The sequence below is a fragment of the Saimiri boliviensis genome, chromosome 12, assembly GCF_048565385.1.
Source record: "Saimiri boliviensis isolate mSaiBol1 chromosome 12, mSaiBol1.pri, whole genome shotgun sequence".
Classification (NCBI taxonomy): Eukaryota; Metazoa; Chordata; class Mammalia; order Primates; family Cebidae; genus Saimiri; species Saimiri boliviensis.
This window is the reverse complement of record NC_133460.1, coordinates 47499729-47513253: the sequence shown is the minus strand read 5'-3', so window position 1 is coordinate 47513253 and position 13525 is coordinate 47499729. Positions and strand designations below refer to the sequence as shown.

The window sequence follows — 13525 nt, the reverse complement described above, 5'->3', positions numbered from 1 at the left end:
GAAAAAACAGGCTGGGCGTGGTGGCTCGCACCTGTATTCCCAACACTTTGGGAGGTTGAGGCAGGTGGATCACTTGAGGCCAGGAGTTTGAGACCAGCCTGGCCTCAAACATGGAGAAATCTCGTCTTTACTAAAGGGACAAAAATTAGCCAGGTATAGTGGCACACAGCTACTACAGGAGTGCCAGCTACTCAGGAGTCTGCCAGCTACTCAGGAGTCTGAGGCAGGAGAATCGCTTGTACCCAGGAGGTGAAGGTTGCAGTAAGCAGAGATCTCACCACTGCACTCCAGCCTGGGTGATACAGTGAGACCCTGTCTCAAAAAAAAAGAAAAAAAAAAAAAAAAGAAAAAAGAAAAGAAAAAGGTAAAGAAAAAGAAATAGAAAAAACAATTCTAAAATTCATATGAAATCACAAAAGACCGCAAATAGCCAAAGCAATCCCAAGCAAAAAGAACAAGGCTGGAGGCATCAGGCTACCTGATTTAAAATTATAATATAAAGCTATAGTAACCAAAACACCATGATACTGGCATAAAAACAGACACATAGACCAATGGAACAGAATAGAGAACCCAGAAATAAATCCATGTATTTACAGTCAACTCATTTTTGACAAAGGCACCAAGAACGTACATTGAGGGAAAGGACAGTCTCTTCAATAAATGGCGCTAGGAAAACTCAATACCCATATGGAAAAGAAGGAAACTAGATCTTCACCTTTCACCAGATAAACTATCCACTCTAAATATATTAAAGACTTAAGTGCCAGGCCTGAAACTATGAAACTACTCGAAGAAAACAATGGGGAAACACTACACGATACTGGTCTGGGCAAAATTTTTTTTGAGTAAGACCTTAAAAGCACAGGCAGCAAAGGCAAAAATAGACAAATAGGATTACAGCAAGTAAAAAGCTTCTTCACAGCAAAGGAAACAATTAACAAAGTGAAGAGACAACCTACAGATTGGGGCAAAGTATCCCTCTGACAAGGGATTACTAACCAGAATATATAAGGAATCCAAACAACTCAATAGCAAAAATTAAAGACTGTTAAAAATGGGCAAAGCGGCCGGGCGCGGTGGCTCAAGCCTGTAATCCCAGCACTTTGGGAGGCCGAGGCGGGTGGATCACGAGGTCAAGAGATCGAGACCATCCTGGTCAACATGGTGAAACCCCGTCTCTACTAAAAATACAAAAAATTAGCTGGGCACGGTGGCACATGCCTGTAATCCCAGCTACTCAGGAGGCTGAGGCAGGAGAATTGCCTGAACCCAGGAGGCAGAGGTTGCGGTGAGCCGAGATCGCGCCATTGCACTCCAGCCTGGGTAACAAGAGTGAAAACTCCGTCTCATTTAAAAAAACAAAACAAAACGGGCAAAGGACCTGAATAGACATTTCTTGAAAGAACAAACACATACAAATGGCCAGTAAGTATATGAAAAAATGTTCAACATTACTAACAGGAAAATGCAAATCAAACCCCAAGAAATAACATCTCATTACAGTTAGAATGGCTATTACCAAAAATACAAAAATTAACAAATGCTGGCAGGATGTGGAGAAAGGTGAACCCTCACACACTGTTAGTGGAAATGTAAAGTAGTGCAGCTGTTATGGAAAACAGTATGGAGATTCTTCAAAAAACTAAAAATAGCCGGGTGTGGTGGCTCACACCTGTAATCCCAGCACTTTGGAAGGCTGATGTGGGCGAATTACCTGAGGTCAGGAGTTCGAGACAAGCCTGGCCAACATGGTGAAACCCTGTCTCTACTGAAAATACAGAAATTAGCCGGGTGTGTAATCCCAGCTACTCAGGAGGCTGAGGCAGAATTGCTTGAACCCAGGAGGCAGAGGTTGAAGTGAGCCAAGATCACACCACTGCATTCCAGCCTGGGCAACAGAGTGAGACTTTGTCTCAAAAAAACAAAAAAATAAAACTAAAAATAGAACTACGATATGATACAGCAATCTCACTGCTGGATACATATTTATATATATATATATTTTCTTTTCTTAAAAAAACCCGAAATCAGTATGTTGAAGAGATATCTGTACTCCTGCGTTTATTGCAGCACTATTCACAATAGCCAAGATACAGAATCAACCTATGTGTCCATCAGAGGATGAATACATAAAGCAAATGCAATATCTATACACAATGGAATATTATTCAGCTATAAAAAAGAATGAATGAAATCCCATCATTTGCAGCAACATGGGTGTAACTGGAGGTCATTATGTTAAGTGAAGGAAGCTAGACATAGTAAGACACATATTGCATGTTCTGACTCATATGTGGGAGCTAAAGGAAATGATCTCATGAAGGTAGTAAGTAGAATGGTGGTTACCATAGGCTGGGAAGGGTAGATGGGAGAGGAGAATGAAGAGAGATTGGTTAATGGGTACAAACAGACAGTTAGATAGAAGAAATAAGTTCTAGTATTTGATAGTAGAGTGAAAAAATTATAGTTAATAACTTGTATATTTCAAAATAGTTAGAAGAGAAAAACTGTAATGCTCCCAATTCACAAAAAAGATAAATGTTTGAGTGATGGATATCCCAGTTATCCTGATTTAATCATTACACAATGTATACATGTATCAAAATATCATATATACCCTGAAATACGTACAATTGTATCAATAACAAATACAAAAAAAAGAAGAAAAAACAATGTGTGTATTTCAAAAAGACCATCTTGAAGGCACTGTCTATAGTTCCATGCTGTTAGTTGGCCAACTGGCTTGTCATCTTCCCCTACCTTTGGAACAGGTATCCCTACAATTTTGCAGGTGAAGGTGACTGGAGAGCCTTCTGTAACTCGGAAGTGCTTGAGTCTCTTGTCAAAGATGGGAGCAATACACTTGCCCGTGGGGATCTCGTCATGTTGAATTTCATCATCTGATTCATCAACAGGGGTACGTTCCAAGCGAAACTCGATTTCATTCATCAGCCTCTGCTCAAAGCTTGAAATTTTGTACTCCTGTCAAAATGACAAACATGTTTTAATTTCCACATGGCAAGGAAGAACACGTCCATCAGTACAACTGAGGAAGCAACTTTTTAAGATTCAGACGTTAGATGTACACCATGGAACCCAAATAAACCATTTAAGTTCCATATCCAGTTTCTCAGCATGGAGCACTAAAGGAAACTTCAGTGTGTCTCCTATAATCCCACATGACCTTAGTGTATCCTGATTTTCCACCTGACATGCAGCCCCAGTAGAATTCTGTAGGAAATGGAAAATAGATGGAATATAATTTTCTGGGTATTATTAGTGTTTCTTTCAATATGCAGAACTTTCCATGGAGTTATTTTGGCAAAGGTATTCTGAACTGCATTCTGAGACATGCCTGCATCACCAACTTTCTGGCTCTACTGGATTTTTCCATCTTCACAATTGTGGAAAACCTGTCTTGAAAAATATTTCTGTATTGTAACAATACAAGATAATAGGAAAAAAAAAAAAAAAAAAAAAAAAAAAAAAAAAAAAAAAAAAGAAGCCAGGTGTGGTGGCTCATGCCTGTAATCCTAGCACTTTGGGAGGCCGAGGTTGGGTGGATCATCTGAGGCTAGGAGTTCAAGACCAGCCTGGCCAACATGGCAAAACTCTGTCTCTACTAAAAATACAAAAATTAGCTGAATGTGGTGGTGCACACCTATAATTCAAGCTACTGGAGTGGCTGAGGCATGAGAATTGCTTGAACCCAGGAGGCAGAGGTTGCACTGAGCTGCGATCACGCCACTGTATTCCAGCCTGGGCAACAGAGCAAAACTCTGTGTCAAATCACCTCCCCAAAGCAGCCTCCCCAGATCCCTTCATCTAATGTAACTCCCCATTCTAATTCTCTACATAGCACTGGTTACGATCTAGTATTTTTCTTGTTTGTTTATTGATTGAATAATTGCGTCTCCAAGTGTTAGAATATTACCTCCACAACAAGGATCTTGTTTGTCTTCCTTCTCCCTATATTGACAGCACCTAGAACAGTGCCTCCACTATGGCAGGTGAGCACTCAATAAGTATCCGAAGAATGAGTGAATACATGAATGAAATAGAAGCAGTCACTTGTTCTGACATGACAATGTCTTTGAGGAATCTGGAGCCATGTGCCTGGGGTGAGACTGAGATCTTTGGTTAAACTTGTGACTCTAGTTAACCCTAATTTTATAATGTAGGGGAGCTCCATGGAGATGGTACTGGGATGCTCCTGAAATGGAATTTGGAAGCACATGGCTGATATGCACCTGACCCTAGTCAGTGGCAGAGTAACTGAGTTGAGGATTCATGCATTCTCAAGCTCAATCACATTAGTCATGTCCTCTAATTACTGTTGTCTTATACATTCAGTACAATCATCCGAATTTGGATAGAATTTTAATTTTGGAAATACAGAAACCAAGTGTTTCTTGATTTTAATTTCTTGAAACTAATTCTAAATCTGCCCCTCTCTGCTTCATCTCAAACTGGGTAGAAAAAAGTAAGTACTCAGCTCTTATAGGGTGGAATAAATGATTAATTTCCAGTAAAGTTTATTAATTTTTAATCAGATCATTCATGTCAGTTAATGTAAAATATTTTTACTGGATTCTGAAACCAGATTTAGTTGAAACATATTAACATTATTTTCTACATTATAGGAATATTTTTGAGAAAAGTTAAAGCTTCCACGATTCACCTATTAGGTGGACCTATGTGAAATTGACTTTTCTTTTTTTTTTTTAAATGAGATGGAGTCTCACTTTGTCACCAGGCTGGAGTGCAGTGGCGTGACCTTGGCTTACTGCTACACCTCCCGGATTGAAGCGTGCCACCATGCCCAGCTAATTTTTGTATTTTTAGTAGAGACTGAGTTTCACCATGTTGGTCAGGATGGTCTTGATCTCTGGACCTCATGACCTGCCTGCCTCGGGCTCCCAGAGTACTGGGTTTATAGGCGTGAGTTACCACACCCAGCCGAAACTGACATTTATGTGTGTGTGTGTGTGTATAACACAGTGTAGGTCAACAATGGTAGACTATCAGAAGTTTTATATGATTCAACCTAATTCTTCACAATCACTATATTTTCAATAAATATATGAAATGGTTTCAAAGTTTGAAGTATTTTCTAGACTTGCCAGTTTAAAATTACATCAGGAATTTTTTTTCTTTGTTGGATTGTATTCATGATTCTAAATTGATATTACTTTTTGACAAATTTGGGTTTATTTAGTATATATGCATATATACTATTTATATATGTAATAATAGTAAATTGTGTATATATATATATATATATATATATATATATATATATATGTATATATATATATACATGCACTATTAGTAACCAGGTTGTGTGGATACACTTGTAACTAGATTGTAATCGGAAGTTTCTACTGAGGCACCAAGATGGGCTGGATATCAGAAAACAAGTGATTTTGAGACACACTATGTTTCCGAAATTTCAAAGCAGGTTGCTTAAGGACAGCTTAGATTATCTCAACCTTTCACCTTCATCACAGACACAAGAGTCAGGAGGGAGAAGATCCAGCAAGAGGACTTTGAAGAGAGCTATTAATGTCTGTGAGACGCCTATCTCCACCCCGAACCCTGGGGTACTTGTTTCCCCTCAAGTTTAGCAAGAGAGATTAAATGGATCCACTTGGAAAGCTGGCTATGCCTCCTATAGTTAAGAGAACATAGGGGTTTGCTGTCTGCTTCCTACCTGAGAAGTCTAAAGGGAGAGGAGCAAGCTGGCTGTTTGCTGATGGGCCAGCAGAAGGCTGCCTTGAGCAGCCTACAGGTCTACAGTGTGTCAGGGCAGAGGGCGTGCCATGGTTCCCATCATGCACCTGTAGGGCACAGACAAGACAAAGCCAATGTGGGATCAGCTTAGGGCACTTCAGGATCAGGAAAGGAAGGAATCAGGAGCAGAAGTTAGGCCAGGCATGGTGGCTCAGGCCTGTAATCCCAGTATTTTGGGAGGCTGAGGTGGGTGGATCACTTGAGGTCAGGAGTTTGAGACCAGTCTGGCCAACATGGTGAAAGCCTGCCTCTACTAAAAATGCAAAAATTACCAGGGCATGGTGGTGGTCGCCTATAATCCCAGCTATCTGGGAGGCTGAGGCAGAAGAATCACTTGTGCCCAGGAGGCAGAGGTTGCAGTGAGCCAAGATCATGCCACTGCACTCCAGACTGGGCTACAGAGAGAGACTCCATCTCAGAAAAAAAGAAAAAGAAAAGAAAAACACAGAAGTTCATGAAATGGGGGAGGAGGGAGCAAAAAAGAGAGAACTGCCCACACTTCCCTTTCTGGCTTTAGGTCTGCCACTTGCAGTAGTTCTTGGTACGTGGGATGGAGAAGGGGGTGTTTGTATGTGGGGTATTATTTTTGAATGAGGATCAAACTATTGTTTACTACAAGGACTGGAAGTTGTTATATATTACCGAATCAAAATTGTATTTTGCAGCAGAGTGGCCACAGAAGGTCATAGAAACTTGGCTGGGCACAGTGGCTCATACCTGTAATCCCAGTACTTTGGGAGGCTGAGGCAGGTGGATCACCTGAGGTTAGGAGTTTGGGACCAGCCTGATCAACATAACAAAACCCTGTCTTTACTAAAAATACAAAAATTAGCCAGCCATGGTGGCACGTGCCTGTAGTCCCAGCTACTCAGAGGGCTGAGGCAGGAGAATTGCTTGAACCCAGGAGACAGAGGTGAGACAGAGGTTGCCGTGAGCTGAGATTGTGCCACTGCATTCCAGCCTGGGTGACAGAGTGAGACTCCATCTCAAAAAAAAAAAAAAAAAAAAAAAAAAAAACAGGTTCATAGGAACTAAAAGTGGCTCGAAAGGATTTGAGATTGCCTTGCATTTGAAACTCCCAGGAGCACAAGGATTAGCCCTATTAGAGAGCTTTAAAGGAATAATATCAGACCAAAAAAAAGTTTTTAAAGAAATACTTGTTTAATGTATCAACTAGGTAATATAATGTTTAAATTGCAGATGAGCAACAAAATAAGAATATGTAGATTAAGAGTTTTCATGAAAGATACCATTAAATCTTTGGGAAATCAAACCTTAGGAACAAGGAAACTATGCAATTGTATATAGGGTATGTGGCCTGTTACTAAAGCACTGAATCCAAAAGTTAGCTGGGGCATGGTGGTGCACACCTGTAATCCCAGCTACTTGGGAGGCTGAGGCAGGAGAATCTTGAACCTGGAGGACGGAGGTTGCAGTGAGCCGAGATCACATTACTGTACTCCAGAGCAAGACTCCATCTCAATAAATAAATAAATAAATAAATAAATAAATAAATGTAAAGGTAAAGGTATTTTCTGCACAAAGTTTTCACTATCAATCCACTGTTTATAAATGTGCATTTTAAATGTTCAGTACTGGGTTTATGCTGTATTCTTCATTTTCCCTTGCCTCGTCTCCTTTGTGAATAAAAACAGTTTTTGTGTCAGCTGCTCAGATATGACATCTGCACTCAAAAAAAAAGAATATTTTTTTCTGCATAAATCTGGCTTGTCACAGAAATTAAATCAATGAGAAATGACCCATGCTTTCTAGGCTCATGAATTGCACAGAATTAGAGTTGCTCTATAAAAGGGAATGAAAAGCTAAAAGTATTTACTTCAGAAGAATACGCCACTTGAAAACATAACCATTTTTTTTTAAACGATAATCCTCTTCAGGCCAATAATTCGACAACTTGAAACATTTGATTTCTGGGACACATTTGCAGAAGTTCCTTCAAATTGGTGGAGAGAATTTTTCTGTTGCAAACCACAGTGTAATGATGCATCCCAATCGGAGATGGTACTGCCGAGGTATGGGCCATGATCCAACGTCACTGCCTGAGCTCACCACTGGCTTTCTCTACTCTGGGTTCTGAGCCTGGGCTTCAGGGGCAAATGATCAAACAGGATCAAGCCAGCTAGAAAACCTGCTCAAAGTGTTCCCAATAGATTCTGAGTATGATGTGCACCAAAAGAGAGCATTTCGTGTTAGAGAGTGTTCTCCTTTTCTTTCTAGGACAGACAGCAAAAAAGATTCTTAGATAAACTTGGAGGTAGGCTGGGCACAGTGGTTCAAGCCTGTAATCCCAGCAATTTGGGAGGCCAAGGCAGCTGGATCATTTGAGCTCAGGAGTTTGAGACCTGCCTGGGCAAAATGGTGAAACCCCATCTGTACAAATAATACAAAAATTAGCCAGCAGTAGCAGCACGTGTCTGCAGTCCCAGCTACTTGTGGGGCTCAGGTGGGAGGATTGCTTGAGCCCAGGAGGTGAAAGTTGCAGTGAGCAGAGAACGTGCCACTGCACTCTGCACTTCAGCCTGGGTGACAGAAACTTGGAAGTTAACATACCTAGAAGATCATTTCTTTTGCTGCTTATCTAACAATCACTTGTTGCCTAAAATAGAAATAACCAGTTGTCATAGCCTACCCTCCTCCCTGCTGCCAAATTCTTAGTAAGTTCCTATTATGTGCTTAGACTGTGATAGACTCTGGGGATACAACATTCTGCAAAACACAGACTCTACCTTCAAGGAGCTTGCATAAAAATACTTTCAGGCCAGGTGGGGTGGCTCATACCTGTAATCCCAGCACTTTGGGAGGCCAAGGCGGGTGGATCACGAGGTCAGGAGTTCCAGACTAGCCTGGGCAACATGGTGAAACCCTGTCTCTACTAAAAATACAAAAATTAGCTGGGCACGGTGGCGCATGCCTGTAGTCCCAGGTGCTCAGGAGGCTGAGGCGGGAGAATCACCTGAACCCGGGAGTTGGAGGTTGCAGTGAGCTGAAATCGTGCCACTGTACCACAGCCTGGGTGACAGAGCGAGACTTCATCTCAAAAAACAAACAAACAACTTTTAATCCAATTTCGTACTTAAGAATAAAGAATTTTTAAAAGATGCACAGATTTACTTTATACTTAAATGTTTGGTTAATACAAGAGTTTTGTTTAATTTCTGTGTGTTTTAAAAAGTTTTCATCTTGGTGAAACCCCATCTTTCAAAAAAAAAAAAAAAATACAAATGATCAGGATGTGGTGGCTTACACCTGTAGACCCAGCCACTGGGAGCGGAGCTTGAGTCTGGGAGGTCAAGGCTACAGTAAGCGGAGATCGTGCCACTGCACTCCAGCCTGGGTGACAGAATGCCACGCGGTCTCAAAATTTAAAAAAAGTTTTCATCTTTTTAAATGAACTGATTAAATTGGATCGTTACCATATTGGGTAGTATCCACCATGAGGTGTAATCAGAATCTACATAGTCAAGTGAACCATTTTCCATAATTTTGCAACAAATCCAAACTTTTCTACTTGGTTGACAGTTTTATCACCGTATCTGAAACTAATGTAAATCCCATAGTTGTGGGTTGATTCAGCAGTGTTCACTAAGCACTTACTCTGCACCACGCGCAATAGAAATGAAGCAATGAACAGCATACCTCCCAATCTGAGCCCCCAGGAAGCTCCTGACTGATACATTCTGTTGGGTCCATGGCAGAGGATACAGAGACATTTCACTATCCCAGCAGCCAGGGCCCTTCAATGCCCAAAGTGGGCAGCATATAGTCAGTGGCCTTACAAAGTAAAATGTAAGGCCAATGTGAAATTCTTTTTAGAAAAGGAATGAATGGCATGACTATTCATGGTTCACAAAAGAGGAGTATCATAAAGAATTCATGGTAAGAGATAAAAGAGGTAAGCCTTAAATAGAAGAACTGGCTGAACAGCTTAGAGAAGAAGGAGATTAGAGGAACAAAAATTAGGTACTTTTTTCTCCTCTGTCACATAGGGCAGTATCTGGAAACTGCAGATAGTTTTAAAGAAATATTAATAATAATAATAAAAAGCAGGGGGTGTGGGAGGACCAAATAAAGAGATGGAGAGTTTCCAGAGAAATGAGGTCAAGGAGGAAAGTTGGAATAAGAAATTAGCTGGGGGTAGAGGGAGGGTAAATGGACATTAGAAATTATTAATCAATCAACATAGCTAGTCAACAAATATTTGCTAGGTGCAGAAGAGCACGCTAAATCATGTATGAATTAAAATCATTTATCACGAAAGCTCCATTATGCTTTGCAATCCTGGATTCTTTTTTTTTTTTTTTGAGGCAGAGTCTCAATTTGTCACCCAGACTGGAGTGCAGTCAGACTGGAGTGCAGTGGCACAATCTTGGCTCACTGCAACCTCCACCTCCTGGGTTCAAGTGATTCTCCAGCCTTGGCCTCCTCAGTAGCTGGGACTACAAGCACCTACCACCACATCTGGCTAATTTTTGTATGTTTAGTAGAGTTTCACTGTTGGCCAGGCTGGTCTTGAATTCCTGACCTCAAGTGATCCGCCTGTCTCGGCCTCCCAAAGTGCTAGGATTATAGGCCTGAGCCACCATGCCCGGCCCAGATTCCTTTGACTTCTTAGATTCACCACTCTAATCTAAACCATTTAGGTTTTATCGACATTCAATCAAGATCCACTGGTGATGAATGGTACCCTTCAAAATAAGAAATGATGAAGCCTAAAATCTAGAAATAAGAAAATCTTTCTCTTGGCTTATCCCCAACTCAAAGACACTTTGTTGTAAGTTTAGAAAGCTAAACATTTTAATAATTATGAGTTTCTGAAAGGATGGCACCTTCTCATTTTACAAGGTTCTAAGAATCAACAAATGTTACTTGCTAATTGTAAATCAATGAGTTAAAGGGCAAAGGCTGAAAACTATCACAACAGAGAAACACAAAGTGATAGATACATCAAAGAAAACCAATTTTTAAACATAATTTATAAATTTTAGTTCTGGGGAGAAAATTGTTTATAGTCGGTAATATTCATTGTTCAAGGACTTCTGATTTATTTTCATGCTCAGCACAATGTGTTAATGCTAGACCATGCGATTGTTCTAGGACAGTTTATTCTTTATTTACTTAGAACTGAAATAGGGCAAGAGAATCCAGCTTTCTGGACCTAAAAGTTTTCAAAGCAAAGACATATGCATACTCTTCAGAAGGAATCATTTGCACCCTCTTCCCACGTGTGTAGGCTAATATGGGAGTGAGAACACAGATTGTTTTTATTCCTGTGTCTCCTGACTGCAGGCCTAGAAGACTATCAATACACAAGTGTCTCTTCATAATTGCTCTCTGCTGGTCTAGCATTCTTACACTTTCCTAAGCTGACTTTCTTCTTAACTTCACCAAGATGGGTCACAATATATTTTAGACGGCTCTTTATGACACTTTCACTATCATTTCCCAAGGCAGCAATGGATAAAACAATATTATAATATGATCATCATTTTATTTCCCAAAACTTCCTCAGACTCAACATCTGCCAACCAAATGCAAGCATTCCATCTCAGACAGCTCCTAGTTTCCTGAATTTCATTTATGCAGCTTGGATTTCATTATCCATGGCATGGAACATAGTCTAAGATCAATTCTGTAATTAACCAACTGTAATAATTCTCTGACTAATAATTCTCAGAAGAATGACACATGTCACAGATACTCAGATGAGAGTGTTGAGATGCTTTTAGATGCTAGTTCCTGCAATTAGTCCAGAAGTTGATCCAAGATGGAGGTTTAAGAGAGATCTCTGCTGGGTTTATGACACTTAACTTGTGGAATTTCACATTTACATGTACACACATGTCAGGTAACTAAGAGAAAAAACCCTTCTTTCTCCTGAGTTGGGCAATGGGGTATCCTGGATCTACCTACAGTGTGACTATAAAAGTAAAATCAAACAGTGTATGTGCTGAGCTAACACTGTTTTCACAGGGCTCTCATTGCACTCTCTCTGAGTTGTAAAAGACATAGGCTGAATACAGCTATGATTACAATGACACTCAGATGGATTAAAAACCACAAATGTGATGACACTATTATAGGGAAACACATCTGCACTGGACAGAGCAACATTTATAGGGCTTGAAGGTAATTGCTCTCATAAAATTGAAAACGCTGCAGAGTCTCAGGGAAAATGTGAACATATCCTGGAAACCACAGCTCTAGTTTGAGTTCCACTACTGAGCCTGTGCCTTAGTTTCTCTAGGCACAGAAGACAAAAGAGAAGAATAGTGGTCCTGGTATTTGCCTCCCAGAAATACATAAAATTTGGTGCAATAATCCATGAAAAGTATACTCAATTATGGCAAGTTTAAATATTCTCCTTAATAATTTTAAGTGAATTTTAAAAAGATTTTAAGCACACATTTTCAAAAGAAGCCGCTCAGTATAAGTTGCTCAATATATAGCACAATTGCAAATTACTGTATATCCATGGCTCCATTGGAAGTAACAGACAGAAACACTAAGGAAAACAGCATATGGTCCAGGAAATCGGGGGCTTTGTTTCTAGGCATCCACAAATTCCACAATATTTGGCATATTGTATTGACAGAAATTTTGTTATATTTTTATCAGTTTCCATCTTGGGAAACAAACTAAGAGTTAGATTATTAAAATGTAAACCTGCATTAAAAATAACCATTTGATTATCAAAAGCAAAAATAAATGGCTCATATAAGTAAATGTTCAGTCTATCTTTCTTTTGTTTGAGTGATGCTCATGGGTGGCTTTCCTCTTTTTCCTGGTGTAAACATTTACTAGAAAGCAAAGAGCTATACAGGTTGAGCCACAGGATGTTGCCTACTGGCTATTTCACATGATTCAACCTAATATAAGGATTGAGAGGTACAGGTGATCAAACTTCTAAGTACATTAGATTGAAGATTAGACAGCTTAGAACCCCTGAGTTCCTTAAAGTCTAGGTCATAGGCTGGGCATGGTGTCTTAAGCCTGTAATCCCAGCACTTTGGAAGGCCGAGGCAGGAAAATTGCTTGAGCCCAGGAGTTGGAGACAAGGCTGGACAACATGGCAAGACCCCTGTCTCCACAAAAAATTAAAAAATTAGCTAAGCCTTTAGTCTCAGCTACTTGGGAGGCTGAGGCAAGAGGATCGCTTGAGCCCGGGAGATGGAGGCTGCAGTGAGCCATGATCATACCACTGCATCACAGCCTGGGTAACGGAGCGAGACCCTGTCTCAAAAAAAAAAAAAGTTTGGATTGTAAACTGAGCTGAGGATTGCTGGAATGCAGAATAGATTGTCTACTCTCTTCTATAATATATCCTACACTAAGAAATACATGTAAACAAGTAAACTGAGTTAACTACTGGGAGAATTAAGAACCACAGATCCACACAGTAGGTTCTCACATGATCTACCATCTGTACTCTACCATCTGAACTGCAGCGTGTCTCACTGAGTATTCAAGGACTCAATCAAGCAAAATATATTCCTTACAACAAAATTTCAATAAACCTTCTGAATCCAAAAATCTTACCTGCTGGTTTGGTCTGACATCACTGAAATTTATTTTTTTCCCCAAGTCTCGAATCACCGCTTTCTTAGTTTCACGAATGTAGTCATCATTCACTGGTTGAGGAGACTTTGTATTTTTCTTCACTAATCCCTGGGATGGCCTGTAAGATAAGTCCACACCTGACACACCCATG

General features: G+C 40.2%; 1 protein-coding gene across 7 annotated transcripts in view; it reads right to left on the bottom strand.

The window, feature by feature from the left end:
- The window catches only part of MYPN (myopalladin), a 140341-nt gene that overhangs the window by 33568 nt on the left and 93248 nt on the right, over positions 1-13525 (bottom strand). For all 7 annotated transcript variants that reach the window (XM_074382313.1, XM_074382312.1, XM_003928675.3 and 4 more), the window contains 2 exons: positions 13354-13492; positions 2764-2985 (listed from right to left, as the gene is read on the bottom strand). In XM_074382313.1, coding sequence (XP_074238414.1) covers positions 2764-2985; positions 13354-13492 — 361 coding nt within the window. The remainder of the gene's footprint in view (positions 1-2763; positions 2986-13353; positions 13493-13525) is intronic.